The 17,496-nt window shown below is 45.3% G+C and overlaps 1 protein-coding gene across 10 annotated transcripts in view; it reads right to left on the bottom strand.

Annotated features, from left to right (window-relative positions):
- Nucleotides 1-17,496, bottom strand: part of STARD13 (StAR related lipid transfer domain containing 13) — a 513,073-nt gene that overhangs the window by 10,311 nt on the left and 485,266 nt on the right. For 8 of the 10 annotated variants that reach the window (XM_087865194.1, XM_087865196.1, XM_087865195.1 and 5 more), the window contains 4 exons: nucleotides 15,121-16,523; nucleotides 13,862-14,032; nucleotides 12,255-12,471; nucleotides 3,740-3,938 (listed from right to left, as the gene is read on the bottom strand). In XM_087865194.1, the coding sequence (XP_087721320.1) occupies nucleotides 3,740-3,938; nucleotides 12,255-12,471; nucleotides 13,862-14,032; nucleotides 15,121-16,523 (1,990 nt within the window). The remainder of the gene's footprint in view (nucleotides 1-3,739; nucleotides 3,939-12,254; nucleotides 12,472-13,861; nucleotides 14,033-15,120; nucleotides 16,524-17,496) is intronic. The other 2 variants (XM_045796979.2, XM_045796978.2) reach the window with 1 other exon arrangement.

The following is a 17,496-nucleotide window of genomic DNA, read 5'->3' as shown; positions in this document are numbered from 1 at the left end:
GTCTGACTCACTGCCCTTATTCCTCTCACTCCAAAAGACACTGTCCGGAGCTCATTTTGGTGACACTGTCTTTCTTAAAATACCATGTTCTAGAGCAGGTCTCTCTGGTAGGCTGAAGAGGTGGGGGAATGTGCCTGACTTGTGAGAAGAAAATATCAGGCCTTCCAATGGTGTTTATGTTTCCTCTCATGCTTCAAAAATACTGATTATGTTTTATAACATTCACGGTATATCACAGTATATTTCTATTATGAGAAAGAAAGAAGTATACCTGCTCGGGTATTTCCTACTCGTAGGGATACATGATAAAGACACTTGGAGCCTGCTGCTTCCAGAGGGGCTGCAGCGTGACCTTCCGCCCGGGTCCTGCCCCTCCCCACCGCTGTACATCCCAGGGCTGGGCACACTCTTGGCCCCAGTCAGCCAGCAAATCCAGATTTCTGGAAAAGCCTGACTACATTCAATGTTCTAGGACCCATTTCTACTCCCACCGCGTTCAGTGTGTGGCACAAAATAGACCTGGGTTTAGTAGAAAGAGCCATTTTGTTCAAATTACAGCAGAACCTTGTTCTTTTTTCTTGCTTGTGCTGAAACAGGAGATACTACTAACGATTTCAAGCTTGTCACTGAAGTGTTAGAAATTCAGCTGAGCCATTGAACTGCTTTTAAATTTGCTGCTTTAGCTAAGATGGCTAGCGTGTACATTGTTTAACTTTAGATGGCCAACCTTCTCTTCCACAACAACATTTTTAAGAGTCATCTGTCATGGCTATCTGTTGTCTCAACTTTCTCTTTACTTATTCCTTTATCCATCAGAAAGTATCTTCTATTATTTCCTACTAAAAATGATTGTGAAGGCCAATTATTAATCCCTAAATTTAGCATTCGTTTTGGATCCTATCCTCCTGGACCTTTGTCATACCTGACACTCCTGTGGTTCCTGCCTCTTACTCAGCTCTCTGGAGACTATTCTAGATCTGCATATCTAAGTGTTAATACTGACATCCAGGCAGATGGCTGTCAGCACCTCCAACTCAACACCCAGTTGCTTCTGAACACCTGTCCTCTCCTGCCCTCACACCAGCAATCCTTCCCCTCTTCTTTTCGATATTCTCCCAATCACCAAACTTCAAGACTACAGAGTAGTCTCTGATCCCTCCAACCTTCTCTCTCCTGGAGACTGGTGGGTTTCAACCATTGTCATTATCATCTGATGAAAGTCCAAGAAGTAACACAGCTAAAATTAGAACTGCTCTGGAGAAGGGGAGGAAGAACAGTCCTCTTTGACTCCAGAGTCTACCCATGGAACATTGAATTTCCAGTCTCACTGCTGGAAGTCACTGCAGATAATCCAGCACCTTAGTTAATGTGTAAGCTCACTCACTAACCCTCTGTTCTTGCACAGTCCAGTATCTCTTGTTCACCACTTCCAGATTCATGGGTCACGAGAGCAGTATGGATGGACATTTACCCGTGTGGAAGACACAGACTTGTCTGCGTACTCAATGCCTACTCCCTCCTTCTCTTCTATAAGAAAATACACTTTCTGCTCCTGTGCAATCTGTAATATGCTCAGGGAAGATGGGCCCTTCCCTTCCCTCAGACCCAGGGCATAACCATGTTGGCCTAAACCCAAAGTGGTAATCCCAGTCCTCTTTCCAGTGATTGATTTAAGGAGAACACATAGACCATTTCCAGCCTATCAGACCAAGATAAATGCTAGGAGCTTCTGTAAATTTATGTCCTTGATAAAGACAGACATATGTCCCAGGAGAAGCCCTCCCGCTCTCTTCTTGCCTTTGAGTGTGATTTTGGGAAGGCATGATCACTGTAAGTTGTGGTAATTGTATTGTGACCTTAAGGGCATAACCAAGAGAGGCTGACTTCAGCCCTGGCATGACCGAGCTGTGAAATTAACTGACTCTGGAATTACTTAATTCCAGATTTCTTGTCATGTGCGATTATAAAATTTCTTTATTGTTTAAACTATTTGTTGGATTTCTGGTTCTTTCTTTACAGCTGAGAGCATTGTAACTGGTAACCCCCTCAACACCACCACCCAAGGGTTCCTCTGTGCTTAATGAATCAAGTATAAACTCTTTGCCTTGACATTCCATGCCTTTCCTTGGGATGGCCCTGGTCTAACTTTTTAGTATCACTGGTACTGTGTCATACAGTTACCATTCACACAAGCCAGAAGAATACCCTGGAACTTCCTGGACCATGCTCATGCTATGTGAATCACTCAACACGTGTTCCTTCCGTTTCTCCACCTTCAGCTGCCAGTTCCCCACCAAGTCCTAGTTCTCATCTCCACCTCCTTGGGTTTTCTTTGTAACATTATTATGGAATTTCTCCAGTCTTGCTGTATAGCAGTTATATACAGACATGACTCATCTCCCTCAGTTGTAAGATCCGTAACAGCAGGGAGTAAGTCTTACCCGTCGATATCATCTGCAGGGCTCAGCACTGCCCTGTGCGTAGGCGGAACTCAGTAAATGTTTGCTCAGCTAAAATAAACGCTGCTTTGATCTGGTTTCTTGTTGGTGAAATCTCAGAAAGAGCCAAAAGATTTATCTGCTAGAAACAATCTGGCTTTAACCTTAGAGTAGTGTCAACCCTAACCTGAGGACTGATTAAATGTAAAGAATCATATATGAGAGTTCCAAACCATGAGGGAGGTTTAACTGGAAAATGCAGCTCGACCTCTTATGGCAACAAAGTCCTGAACTCTCTGTTTGGGCTCACGTGACATATATCATTAATTTAACTTAACCTGTTCACTTTGACAAAAAATAATATTTATTTAGTGGGTCATCACTTTATCCTGTTTTTACAAGTGGTATTTATTATACTCCTTTTTGGATTTGCAATATTGTAGGCTCCTTAAATACAGCACAGAATTCCCTACAGCAAGGATCTTCTTCAAATTGGATCAAGTCCATGTTGTCGATCCCCGTTTCAGGCATGTTTTCCTGAAAACTCAAAGTCCACAGGCCAAATATTTTTTTCTAAAGAATCAGGACTTGGACCACTGAAATAATTTATAATCATAACATTATTGCATCTAGAAAAGAGTCACGTGTTCATTTTTAATACTCCCTTTGTAGCTACCTTTGGAAGGATATGCTTTTTAATCAGAAATTATTTTAGTCAATGGTTATTTTAATTATAGGGGCTTTGCCAAGAATTTCCAATTCAACATCACTTAAAAAATTCCAAGTGAAAATATAAATCAGCTGAATTAAGCGTAAACTTGATTTGGTTTGTGTACTTTTCACCAATTAAAATACACTGTCTTAAAATACATTTGTGTTTTACTTCTGGTCATCTTAACACATTTAGCTTTGAATTTCCTATATCCCAAGGCAATGCTTATTCTTTTTTAAATTAAAGTTTTAAAAAACATTTATATACAAAATAAATTCTATTGTGTCCCCTTCTCATTTTAAAGTTATTAAAAGTACACTGAGAGTTAGTTTTAGATCTTACACAAAACCCTATTGAGAAGGAAAACTTTGATGTCAAAAAGGTATTTTCAAGCGCATAACAAATGGCCTGGAGATTTCCATATCAAACTGTGAACAAAGTTTACTTCTGGGAAGAAGCAGAGAATGGTAACTTTTGTACATTTCTTTATGGATTCACGTATTACTTGTGTAACTAGACCTCAGTCTACAGAATGCTTTTTAAGCGGAGGGGTGCCCGCGAGAACACGATCTGCATTCCTTGCACTTACACTGATAGATGTGGAGGAAGGTCTCGCTGAGCTTGTTGGTGAAAAGGGGCTCCGGGAGGTCCCGGAAGAACTGTTTTACCATATCCGCCACGTCATACGCAGATTGGTCCTCGTAGCTGACATTCTCAGGGAAGTTCTCGTTCATCTGACGTAATGCATGGATTCGCGATTTCACGCCCGATTTTCGGAAAAGACCCACCTGAAATGAGTCAGAGGGACAAGTTAGCGAGGCCACCTTCTCCCCAGCTGTCCTCTTCCTAGGGCAAGCACTTTGCGAGCGATGAGAAGGCATGGAGTCGGGGCTGGATGAGCAGCGACTGCATCCCAACTAGTCAAATGTCAACGACTAGGTTAGTTACTTTGGGCAGTAGTTGAACGCTGACTCCCTCTCCTATGAAATGAAGATAAGAGTAACAGCCCATCTCACAGGGCTGTTGTGGAGACTAAATGAGAACATACGTAAGGCTGTGCTTTGTAACCTGTAGTCTTCTTGACTAGATGCAATCACGTCCTTCATTTCTCCCACAAGCAGTGATTAAACCCCACTCAGGCACACTTACAGTTGCTGGGCGTCATTAGCGAGCAGACCAGACAAAGTTCCCTGCCCTCTGGTGTTTACACTTTAGTGGGGGTTTTGAGAAAGTCTGGTCAATGAAAGGTTTGGTGGGTCCCAGTTAAGCAACCATATTCAGTGCACCTTTGGGGGAGAGGTTTAGGGAAAATGCTCCTGGAACATAATACTAAAGCACACATTTAGATTTAAGAGTCTTATTTCTTGTCCTTTGGAATCCTCATAATACTCCCTATGTGTGTTTCTCGTATGATGCTTGGCACTCATTACTCTGCCTGGTTAGTTACTATGTGCATGAGCTGTGGCTCTAGTGAGGGTTCCTGGGTGGCATTTTTTCAGCCTTCAAGACATTGTCTTATGGCTTTTTTTTTTTTCAAGATTTTGTTTATTTGACAGAGAGAGAGAGAACACACAAGCAGGCAGAGCAGCAGGCAGAGGGAGAGGGAGAAGCAGGCTCCCCACTGCGCAGAGAGCCCAATGCAGGGCTCAATCCCAGGACTCTGGGATCATGACCTGAGCCGAAGGCAGACGCTTAACCGACTGAGCCACCCAGGCACCCCATGTCTTATGCCTTTTTCATCCCTAGGGCTTAGAGTCCTCTTCTGCTTGACAAATACATGAAGCAGTAAGGCACCCAGGAGGTAATGCCCCTAGTAGGAATGAGCAACGTGTAGAGGAGCCCTAGGGGAATGGAGATTCCTGCAAGGGTCAGTGGGCAGCTCACACTCTAGGCCCCTCTGGAGGCTCTGCACACTGGACTTGCCTCTACCCAAGAAAGGGCGGAGTTTCTCTGGGCCCCCTGGCTTACAGTGAATTTCCATGTCTGCTATTTTTAAATGCCTGCAGGGCATCGAGTTGGTCCAACTTGGTCCTTCATTCAACCCTCAGTCTCTCCTTTTCTCATTCCTCAAGGGCTCACAGGTTGGCTCACTTCCAAAAAGCAAGGTAGGAACATTCCGAGTGGTCAGACAGGTAAGCAGTGGCACACCAGTCAGCCACACCTCCTCCCTGTGCCTGGGGAAAGGCGCCAGGCCGTGTCCGCGGCAGCTCTGTATGCCAGGCCGGCCTTGACCCAAGTTCAGGTGTCCGAGGAGAGCTCTCTTGGTTATTGCTATAAATGGAGAGCAGTTTGAATTCCTTTCAAGTACAGTGACAGCAAGGGAAGAGCTCCAAGCAATTAGAGAATACTCAGGGTTTTGTATATGTCAGCTGAATGGATGGCGGGGGAAATTATACACTGCTACTCTTTGTGGCAATAAAACCAGAATTCCTGGTAACACTTTTTCTGCATTCCAAGGCTTACCGCTCTAATTCCACAGATCAGGGTATTCAGGCATATTGTCACTTAAAACGTTAATTGCTTTCTTTTTTATTCTGAAAGTTTGGAATGTCTAGAAAATGCACAACTTTGCCGTCCTTTGATGACTCTTCAAGAATCTAGGGAACATGTATCATTGTCTGGCAACTACTCCAAACTTCAGCAAAGTGCACGAGAAGAAAGCATGTACTGTCAAAGGAAACATTCAAGATGTCCAATGAATGATTACTAAAGTGAGATCCACGCTCAATGTGTTTACATTCTCGACGACTCCAGTTCTGGAAAGAGGCCCAGGACAGTGCCCCAGGGCTGTGCTACACGGGAGTTCTCAGAATCCCAGTGCCCGGAAGGCGAATTCCTAAGTGTGACTCACAAACATTTTTCCTCCTGTGAGTCGCTGTTATTCCCTTTGAGAATTCCTGTGATTTTCTTAGCAGCAGAGAAGTATTGATTGGAATCTATCAAAAGAAGAAAGCAGACGAGTGTTTGTGTGTAAATTGCAGAACATCCACTGTGTCTTGCTGGCTTCATTTCTGGGGCACGCTGGCGTGCGTGCGCAAACACATCCCAGCAGTGTTTGCTTTGTATTATTCTGTTTCCAAGCTTCTTTCTAGTTTCAGCAAATATTGTTATTTTAATTATTTTCGACATGTCTGGAGCTCTCCAGCTGTGGGCTCTGAGCGGCTTGTTCTGACTTAGATCTCACAGGACGTCCAGAGGGCTGTCAGGTATTTATTTGTTCTGCCTCAAATTCTGACAATAACCTTCCCGTCCCACCCTTATCTTCCAGGGAGGTGGGAAATATCTGTGGGATCTGTGGATTTTTGTTGGAAGCACAGAAGGAAATTTCTTTCCTGAACCTAATAAAGAAAAGGTGGTCTGAACTCAGACCAGATTCCAGATATAGGAGCTAAGGCTGGCAGAAGGGAAAGAAGGAAAGAAACCCCAGTCTTCAACATTGGCCCTGAGCTGATGAAAGAAAGAATGCCGGAACCACCCTACTTCCCCTACTTCTTGTCACGTGAGCTCATGAATTTCCTCCTGTTGAAGCCATCCTGGGACAGCCTTCTGTTCCTCGCAGTGGAAAACTCCCCAGACACAGTAAGCAGAAGATTCTTCCAATGGTGCAGAGATCCCGAGAACAGGGAGAAGTCACAGAACAACCATGGGTGGTGGCGTGAGTGATTGCCAATAATCACTTCTTCTTAGAAGAGTTTTCAAAGCAGTGATGAAATCTGCACTTCTGGCGAACATTTTTTTCCAAGTGAAAAACAGAGAGCTGAAGAAACCATTTTAAAACTGTCGCTTCTGAGGGCGGCCTTGTCATCACCACGGGTGGGAGGCTGCCCCAGATCCCTCAGCTTCATTACGAGGAAGACCCAAGGGGTGTGAAAAGTCTTTCCTTCGCCTCTGTGTCTGTCACTGCTGGGAGCCACACGGGGCCCCGTGCTTGGTTTAATTCTCTGCTGTCACCATTTTAAAATCCTTAAAAATCTATGAACAAAGAATCTCACATTTTCACTTTGCACGAGGCCCTGCAAACTCCCTAGCAGGGCCTGTGCTCATGGGCCTCCAAAGCAGGGCTCAGACACCCTCTCTAAAAATGGCGGCACTGCGGCCTTCTTTCTGTAAGCATCTTGCACGCCATCACTCATTTTACAGGTAAAGGGGTGAGTGGCGAGTGTTCCCTCGGTCTTGTTTTTCCTTTCCTCGCTTTTTGTCTTCCACCGCAAAGCCCAGCTCTCTTCGGAGGAAGGCAAGAGGACTGTGAGGAATAGTCAGAGGGTAGGGGACACTTGTACTGAGTGGGATGTCTCTTCCCAGCATGATCGGGCTTCTAAAACTCACTGTTCTATTAGAAGGAGACGTTGGGCCCACGAGTGCTGCATTAGAATTCAAATTTCATCTAAATAATATTAAATCTCCTTTCATGCTAATCCTTTCGGTACTTAATGATGTTTATCGGGCATCCCATTTCCTCTTCTTCAGAAATGTGCTCGGTTGATGAAGAAAGGTTGGTTTTATTCAGAAAGAGACAGGTTCCTAAGTGCCGCGTGTGGAGGGTTCTGATTCTGAGCCCGGCAGGCTTGGCCTCTCCCTGCAGTGACGTCGTGTTCGTCAGGACAAGCATCACCTGTGCCTCTGTGCGCCACTGATTTAGGGCAGAAATAAAAGCCCAGCCAACAGAGCAAGGCTCCTCTCACACACTGCTATGTCTGAATACAAATGGTTCATAATTGAAGGCTAAACTTCCTTGTTTCAGCTACGGCCAGCTGCGAGGGGGAGAATGGAAACACTGTGTTTCATCATACAGAAACTGTTCTGCACTTGGGAGTGTAGGAGGCGAAACGTTGGCCATGTTTCAGGGCCTGGTGGGGCTGCATTCAACTGTCAGCGATGAATGCTTATGTTGGAGGTAAGGCTTAGCATGAGGAAAAGGGGTCCAGCTCATTGCAGGAAGCCTCCTCCCCTGAGATCCAGGGCGAAGCCACAGGAGAGTCTGGGATGGAGGGTCAAGGAGGTCGTGTAAAGGGAGGCAGCACAGAGGCCAGTCAGCGTGGTTTGGAGGAAAGGTGTTCTGAGATGTTCGGGTCTTCGACCACTCAGGGGCTGAGATCTCGAGATCCTGTGCAGACCTGAATCTTTTCAGTTCCAAGGAGGTGCTACTGGCAAAGAAAGGATAGTCTCGTGTGATGTATGTTCCCCTTCCCTTTTGCTCTTGTCCCTTCTTTCCTTACGGATTCATTCACCTTTATTTGCTCTTCTTCACTCGTAAAGCTCTAGAACAGTCTTTCTTTCGAGCCTGGTTTTAATTCTCCATTGTGTTTGTCCCGTTTTCCCTTGTTCCCTTCTTATTACCACCTTCCTTCTTCACAGGGACCAGAGGGGGATCTCTGTGTGCTTCCCACACTCTGTGACTTACGAGGTGCAAAGCCCCGCAGGTGTGGAGTGCTTCATAAGGGAGTAATGGGCTCTGGTGAAAGTCCCTTGGACATCTTACAGGTTCTTACTTTTGACCGATACAAGAGAGGGTTGCCTTATTCATTTTGGTTACATTTGGAATCCGTATTTATATCCTCGAAATAAGTCATTTGCCTACAAAGCTTTGCCAGCACATGTCTTTTCAGTAAGGCATGCTTCCAGATTGAAAAAACCGTGAGAGGCTCGATGTGGAGACTGAGAATAAGCCAGCGACCCAGGACTGAGGAGAGTTTGGTGCCCACTGTCCTTCTCTCGATTTGTAGGACTTTGCTTCAGGCAGGAGACTGGACCCAGTAACAGTGGTCTTAACTGGAGCTACCCATTATTTGGAATCTGTAGGGGTGGTTTCCAGTCTACACTAAGCACCGTGTGGTAAGTAGAACAGTGGTATTACAATTCATTTATTTCCACCCAATTTTGTTCAAGAAAGAATTCAAGGTGACTTGTAATGATCTATAAAATGCATAAGATACAATTAAAGATCACAGATGAGAAAATTTGAGCAAAAGGAAAATAAAGATAAAAAGAGTAGCTGAAACTGGGAATGATGTACAAAATTCATACCAAAACTTTACATGTATTTGCTACAGGCAGAACACTCATTTGGCTCCAATCTTTCTAGTAGCTAATATAGAGAGGAAAACATATCCAGTTGTTCTTAATATAAGAAACAGACTAGTTGTCTAAAAGAAACACAATGCTTTCAGGTGTTGGGGCTAGAGAAAAACTCGTCCATGGGTTCCAAGGACACCACCTCAGGTAAGAATCAACATTATCAACAAAATCCTGATAGTGCATTTATCAGTGAGTTTTATTTATTTATTTATTTATTTTTAAAGATTTTATTTATTCATTCAACAGAGAGAGAGGCAGCCAGCGAGAGAGGGAACACGAGCAGGGGGAGTGGGAGAGGAAGAAGCAGGCTCCCAGCGGAAGAGCCTGATGTGGGGCTCGATCCCAGAACGCCGGGATCACGCCCTGAGCCGAAGGCAGACGCTTAACGACTGAGCCACCCAGGCGCTCCTATCAGTGAGTTTTAGGGCCATTTCTCCAAGTGTCCCTCAATGCTAGAGATGGTATCTTCTCAAGTCCACTGGGACAAGCAATTCTAACAGGTGGCAGTAGAGGGTAGGTTTAAAAACCTGGACTCTGGAGTTAGCTTTTCAAGCAAGTGTTGGCTCCACCATTGCTACCTGGGGGAAACTGCCACCCAAGGTGGATATGGCCTTAAGTGAGACAGTGAATGTAAAACAGGACAATGCCTAAAACATGCTGGGTCCTCAAGAAACATTATCACTACTGAGCTAATGGCATAGATGGACTGCATTTCCTTTAAGTATTTCTGAACCAACACTGTTTTCTCTTAATAGAGTTTTTGCTGATAAGCATTCACTGGCCACACATTATAATGTGTAGAACAAAATATTTTTTGTTCTTGGTAAAAGGCAGAGCCAAAGACTAAGAGAATTAGCCAAGAGGAGAGACGAGTCTTATATACCCTTAGGGAAATCGAGACGCTTGGGAAAACATGTGTCTGAATAAAAGGTTACCGTCCACAAAACACAATCTTGGGGCTGTGCTAACAAAACAACAGAAGTACAATTGAGGCCCCAAAGTCCTATGTGTAAGTGCATGGTTGCGGAAGGGATCAGAGTGGGCATTTCCATATATTCACCTAAGTCCACCTCTCCAACAAGGTTTCTCAGTAAGATATCCATAGATCATCTACCTTTGATTAATGTGCAATTTTGGTAAAAGCTCTAAAATTAAAAAAAAAATGCTTAAGTAACTAGATTCATGGGTTTGCTCGATTTAGATGTTATTCACAAGTCAACGTTGGGGCATCTGCTAAAAACTATATAGCTTTAGAAAAGTCGTCTGTTGCCCTTCTTTCTGAGAAATAACAGGCAAGCTACTGAGGCCATTTCTCAAAACGAAATAGTCCTCACCACCAACAGTAACAGCAACCACTCCTGCCCTCCGCTATGGCATCTAAAGAAATGGGGGAAATTGTATACCTGTATATTCTCTAAATCAGGAGTGGGAAGGCAAAAGGGGATCACACATTCCATTCAAATGAAGGTAGCGTCAAATGAAGAAGTTACTCTATTCCGCTCCACTGAAAAGTGGCATCTGATTCGTGAAGAGACCATCCCGATTCTAAGTGCGATCTCAGTACTGTGGTAGATACAAGCATCAGCAGTCAAGGTCTGTGTTCATGTGGCTCAGCTCATTCCTGTTCACTGAGCCCAAGGCCAAGGGGGAATCAATAAAAAGTGCAACTGCTTTTAGGTGGGCAGAATTGTTCACATGGTATAAAGAATATGACGCATAAAAGCCACTGTAGAATAGTGGCCTGAAAATACCCCCACTCCTCAAGGTTGCAATTCATCAAGTGGGAATATGGCTCTTTGGGGGGCAGAATCTCTAAGACAAGAATGGGTGTTAATCTGGAGGCGTGAAGGCTGGGCCTGGTAAATTACAGAATGGGTGGCACTCTGGGTCCAGTCACGGGCCACCATTACGGTGGTCCCCAAACAGGCGTGGAGACAGAAGATGATCTCTGAAAATTGTGCTTGTCTTGAGTTCTTAATCAACTGTAGAAGATGAGGGGATATTTGGTTTAGCTGGTATTGCTTTCATGGTTTACTTGCACATTTTAAAAAGATGTAAATAAATTTATCTTTGGTTTCAGTTTTCCTGGTCATGGTGCTACTTCAAAAAAAAAAAAAAAAAAAAGAATTAATAGGCACCTGGGTGGCACAGTCAGTTAAGCGTTGGATTCTTGGTTTTGGCTCAGCTCGCAATCTCAGGGTGGTGATATCGAGCCCCACATCAGGCTCCCCGCTCAACACAGAGTCTGCCTGAAATTCTCTCCCCTTCTGCCTCTGCCTCTCTCACTTGTGCTCTCACTCTCTCTCTCTGTCTCTCAAATAAATAAATAAACCTTTAAAAAAAAAAAACAATTAATAGGGGCGCCTGGGTGGTGCAGTCGTTAAGCGTCTGCCTTCGGCTCAGGGTGTGATCCTGGCGTTCTGGGATCGAGCCCCACGTCAGGCTCTTCCGCTGGGAGCCTGCTTCTTCCTCTCCCACTCCCCCTGCTTGTGTTCCCTCTCTCGCTGGCTGTCTCTCTCTCTCTCTGTCAAATAAATAAATAAAATGTTTAAAAAAAACAATTAATAAAAGGAGATATAAAAACCTCATTCTTTTCTTGAAAAATAATAAAACAGAGATGAAAGAATGCTATGAAATCAATGATGGCAGTGGGGCAATAATTAAAAAGGAAATGCAGTGTAAAGCGTAACTCCCAGTTTCTAGGGAATGCAAGTTTGACGGCACAGGTCCACACTATTAACACACAAACTATTAGCATGAATGTTCACTCAGAAAAACAAACAAACAAAAACCAACCAAACAAACCAAAGAAAACATGAATTTTCCCTCAGGACGTCCTTCGAGTTGCTAGTGAGGAAACACCCTCAAACAGCTTGACCGGGATGTAGCCTGGGCCAATTACATAGTGCCATACAAAGATCACAGTGCCTTTTATTTTTAGTGAGGCGTGTCTTGGGTGACACTGGAGAGATCTGACTTTGTCTGGCGTCCCATAAATCCAGGGCCGTGTTTGGGATTTACAACCATACCTGATCGAGGCAGTTGCTACGCAGATATCTGAGCGCTTGCTGAATACTCTGAGGCAGGGGCTGTCCCGTTCTCTGGACGTGAACTATGAGAGGAACACCAAAGACGGTCTTGTCTTTGTAATCAGGAACTTTCATCCTCTTCATGAACTTTGGAACTGACCTAGAATTCACAGAAACCAGGTCATGCAAACCTCCTGGGGCAGCCTGTGGGGAGAGGCTGTGAAAGCAAGAGGGAAGCCAAGCTTTTGCTGGAACAACCAACAGGCACAGGGGGAATTCAACATCTCTCTCTTAATTAATCACATGACATGGAAGTACTATGTGCACCCCTTGCCTATGTTAGATCTCTCACTATTAAACAGCATGATTCACATTAGCGGAATGGATTTACGGCTCTGTTTTCAAGTCAAGGGGACAATTTTCCAATTTAATTGTGACGGACACACCTCTCAAGTGATAAACACTTGTCCCCAATAAGACAAAACAAAACAAATTTAAAAACTATAAGAAGAAATTTAGTTGGGGTTGGGGGAGAAAGGAGGGGAGAGAAAATACTTCTCAGCTATGCCTTACTTTTCTAGAACCGGTTGTACTTTTTAAAGGAAATTTTAATATACAAGCATATATTCATTGGACTACACAATTTATAATTTCCCAAAATATTTTTTTAAAGGCACTGTTGATTTTTCTCTATACATAATATATAACATAGGACAACTAATGACATATTTTATATTTTTCAAATCCACCAGCTCATCTATTTTTTCCCCCCACAGGAAAAATTTAAATACTTTATTGCCAAATTATTGTAATAATAGCTCTTTCCACTTGTTCTACTTCTGGAAATTTTTTTGTGTTGGTGAATTTTACACTTTGGGTAGGAAAGTAGGATTTAAAATAAAGTAGCATTTAAAGAAAAAAAATCTTAGAATATATTGAGTAGAATTACTATGTTGCCAGTTAATACTTCCTCCATTTGCATGCTTTTTTTAAATAATAATATTATGTTAGTCACCATACAGTACATCCCTGGTTTTTGATGTAAAGGTCCACGCCCACCAGCTCATCTAAAACAGGTCTGTATTTAGGCTCCAACACATGCTTTTGTCAATTCCTTAGGACAAAGGAATTCCTGCATATTCTTGTTTTTATTTGCCACGAAGTCAAAGCAGGAATGCATTTGAAGAATTAAATGCTCTTTGAATGAATCAATGCTGTCAGTGTTGAGCCCTGCATTGAGCCAGAAGGTACAAGTGACAGCTGTTTCTTTGCAAACTGCCAGAATTATTTTATGGCCAGTTTATTTTTAAGTCCTCTGTTCACCATTCATCACCCTTTCCTGGTCTCTTTTTCCTTCTTGGAACCTGACTGCTTGCCCTGGAAACTAACCGAGAGCTGCAGATAAAGCCCTGCTCCCAGCAGGCCGCATCCCCTCCAAGCTGCAGGAGCACAGAAGGCAGACCGGGAGGCCGAACTGCCGCCTTGTTGTCAGGAGATCCGCAGCGAAGGCAGTGAGTGAGAAATCAGGACTTCACTACCGAAGCCGTTGCAACTGTAAACTTAGCTCTAGAACAAATGATCCCCTTCTCAGGGAATCTGCTACGCACCAGGTCCAGCCGTGCTTGTTGGACATGGAGTACTTCTCCATGATGGCCGTGAGGCGAAGCAGCGAGAAGCGCTGGAGCAGGTTCAGCTGGCCGGCCGTCTGGTTGCTGATGTGCGGCGCCGCGGACGGCTGCGGCTGGTGCGAGAGCTGGAAACTATTCCATCGGAGCCGCCTTTACCAGAAAGACCATTAGAAGAGCCAGTCACAAAGGGGATGTACGATTGGAAAACACAGGATGTTACTGATTTTGAAGTAGCTAATCAGCATAGCTCCTGAGCCAAGAGAAATCACAAAGCAAATGGAACAGAAGACACCGATGCGGAGAGTAAACATAAGAAACCGCGGCTTTCAAGTCTGACAAATCCGGGGAAGGTTTTAATAAGTGACCTAATACGTTTTATTGTCTATTCCTAAATTTGTTCCCAAAGTGTTAAAAGCATCTGAGACAGTGTACGTGTGAGTGTGTGTCGAGAGAGAGAGAGAGAGAGAGAGAGAGAGAGAGGGCGCGTGCGCAGTGAGATCTGGAATGTTCTGGAACCATTTTCGCACTGCCATCCGTCTGCATTCAAATTCTCCTTCTGTTGACATGGAACCTGAAGGTGGCAGGCGCAGAGGAAGCAGCACTCCTGAAGAGAGGACACATCAGCAAACCCCAAGGGACATCTGGCCTCCATAAGAGCACAGCAGCATGTCCAGTGTTACCGTTTCCACCAGTCAAGCTCTTCCGGGGCCATTTTTCACAGATGCTTCTGAAGTGGTCTTTGTAAAATAGCTTTATGTACTTTGTAATTGGCATTTTAAAGCCAAAATAAACTTGTGTAGTACACACCTTAGGTCTCAGAAATTTCTCATAGGATTAAAAAAAAGAGTTTAAAAATTTGAGATAGGGACGTTTTAATTAATATGGCAACAAGGTCATGGGAAGCACCTGTGAACAGGCACGGGGCTTCCATTTCCAGTGATTTCCTGATGGTGCCTAGCACAGTGCTTTGCACATACACTCACAACATTGTTTTGAGTGAAAGTTAAGATTGAATTAAAAGACAAAGACTCAGAGAAATGAATGTGAGTTAACAGAGATTCAAACACTGTAACATCTGTAGAAAAGATATACTTCCGTTCAAATAATTTGTAACCACATATATCATTTCAAACAGTGTCAGGCACTTAGTTAAGTGTTCTATAAATGTTTGTTAGATAAAGAGACCATAATTATTAGGAAATGGATTAAAAATCATTTCAGAAAATCATGCCACCAACCTGTTGGGCCTGGTCAGAGAGGCCCCTACACCAGAGTCCCTCCTCTCTCTGACCCCAGTGGCCTCCGACTCATTGAGAGATGTTCCATCTCTTTCCATGTCACTGGGTGTTGTCCGACCTTCTGAGACAGAGTTGCCTTCGAAATCGAAGGTGATCTGATTAGGAGACGGGAAGGGGCATAAGCCGGGTTCCCCAACCAACGCATCGCGTGTTTGCAGTTCAGGCAAGACATTTTTTGACCAGTCATCCACTACCTCTTGGAGCCCACTGACATGGTGCAGGATGTCATCTAGATGAGGGAAGAGGTCATCTTTCTCCAAGTCCAAAAGATCTCCTGTGCTGGCATATAAATGGGAGCCCGGGACGTTGTCGTAGATACTGACTCTACTTGCTCTGTGGCAGGACGCCATGAGCCTGGGCTCCCTGGCCCCGGGGCCCTGCTGTCTGCCCAGGGAGATGCTGCCCGTCCTCCAGTTAACCCCATTGCTACTGTCTGTTGGCGAGAGGCTTTCGATGGACAGCGCCTTGGGGAACGTTCCGGGTTTGTGATCCTTGGGGATGTGCACTACCAAGTTCTCTTGGGAATGGAACTCGTGTGTGTGGTTTTGGTCACCTGCATCCCGCAGTGCTGTCCCGGCCAGCACGTCCAGGTCTTCCAAGTACATGCCCCCGCGCTTGTTGGCCTCCTGGCATTTTCGTTCCTTCAGGCCGGGCGTGCTCACCCCACTGCTGCTGTTTTCCGACTGGCTGCTCTCCCCGCTCCATTTGCTGGTGCTCAGGAGCCCTTTGGTGCAGGCAGTGGGGGGCGAGCTCTGCAGATCTCCGTTTGGTATGGGGATGCACTGCATGGCCTTGAAGGCCTCTGGCTCCTGCTGCAGCACCGGCCCGCTGATCACCAAGCCCCCGGTCCGCCCTGGCCCCTTGTGCCTTCCGTGGCCTCCCTTCCCTCTGAGAGTTTCCATGCGTTTCAAAAACGACTTGGCTCTGGCCCTGGTGGGTTTCTCATTCTTTGGGTGGAGAGGGTAGCTGAGAACGTCTTTGGGGGACTGTGGGAGGCCGCCGCTGACGAACGTGGCGTCCAGCATGACCGGGCTGTCGGGGCAGGACTGGCCCGGGCAGTCGAACGGCTCCCGGCCGGCGCTGTGGCTGCTGCCTGGCTGGCTGCGGCCGTCACTCCCTCCGCTGCTTTCACTGTGAATGGAGCAGACCTCGGGCTCACTCAGGTCTGTGAGGACGCTTTCACTGCTTGTGGTGTTTCTCATCCTAATGTCTCCCGATGACCCATTTCTGTCTCCTCCGGGGAACAGTGTGTGCAGGTCGTCCACACGAGACCACCGGCGGCTGGTTCTTTGGAAAGTCCATTTGTTGCTAATGCAGAGATCTTCCTCATCTGAGTCGTCACCCTGAAAAACATTAAACACGATGCTCATTTCCAGGTAGCTCGGATGCAGTGGGAAACTGGGTGAGCACAGAGGCGAGGTACTCCCCCCCCTTCCCTTCCTTCCTCCCTTCCACGCGTGCCCTCTGGCCGTCCCTCGGTCCTTCCACCAACTTCCCGTGTCCCATACACCCTCCTCCTCCCTCATGGCTAGAGGATCTCTTCTCAACCTGCCAAGCTTTCCTCCTTTCAACTTTCATAGAGTTTCTGAATCCTTCCTTCCTAAGAAGTTTTCCTTGACTGATTACAAAGAGGTGTAATTACCATCTGACTAGACGTCTAAATATAAAACACCTGCAGTTCTCTTTTTCAGAAACTTAATCCTGCCATAAAAGGCACTTACTTCTTTCCTGAAACCTCTTCACTGAGCCCCAAGACCCTATTTCCAGTTTCCCTCTTTGGATCCTCAGTGTCAATCTATCTCAAAGCTAACACTCCTTACCTTAGTCTCCCAAACCTGATTCTTACTGTGTATTCCCCTGTACAAATTAACAGCAAAACTACCCACCGAATTCCTCTAAATAGAAACTTGGGAGCCATTCTAGACACCACTAGTTGAGGAGAGTCCAATCCAGCCTGCTCTGCTTGGCCAGCCTTCTTGTTTTTAATCAACTCTGAATCTAAATGCCTTTTGGCAAGGCATGTATCTCCTGGCTGCCGCAGCCCCCGCTGCTCTGCTCTGTCTTCCACTCCGCACCTCACACAGTTCTTTGACCTATCTGGGTGCTGCCTGAGTATGAATCCCCTGAGAGATGCGAGTCTGGGTTCCCTGTGGCCAGAGACGGGCTTGTTTATCTTTGCAAATCCTTGTGCCCCAGGACAGATCTTGACGTAGGGCAAAAAATAATAACCCCCTTCCAAGATGAACGGATCCATCGGCTTCTTCCCCCTCCTCTTCATGCATATTACCAAGACCCAACTCTGAAATGACTTTCAGA

Source organism: Ursus americanus, chromosome 10 (genome assembly GCF_024610735.1).
Source record: "Ursus americanus isolate L20-20 chromosome 10, mUrsAme1.1.p, whole genome shotgun sequence".
Lineage (NCBI taxonomy): Eukaryota > Metazoa > Chordata > Mammalia > Carnivora > Ursidae > Ursus > Ursus americanus.
The sequence above is the reverse complement of the archived record's forward strand: the minus strand, read 5'-3'. Positions and strand labels throughout refer to the sequence as shown.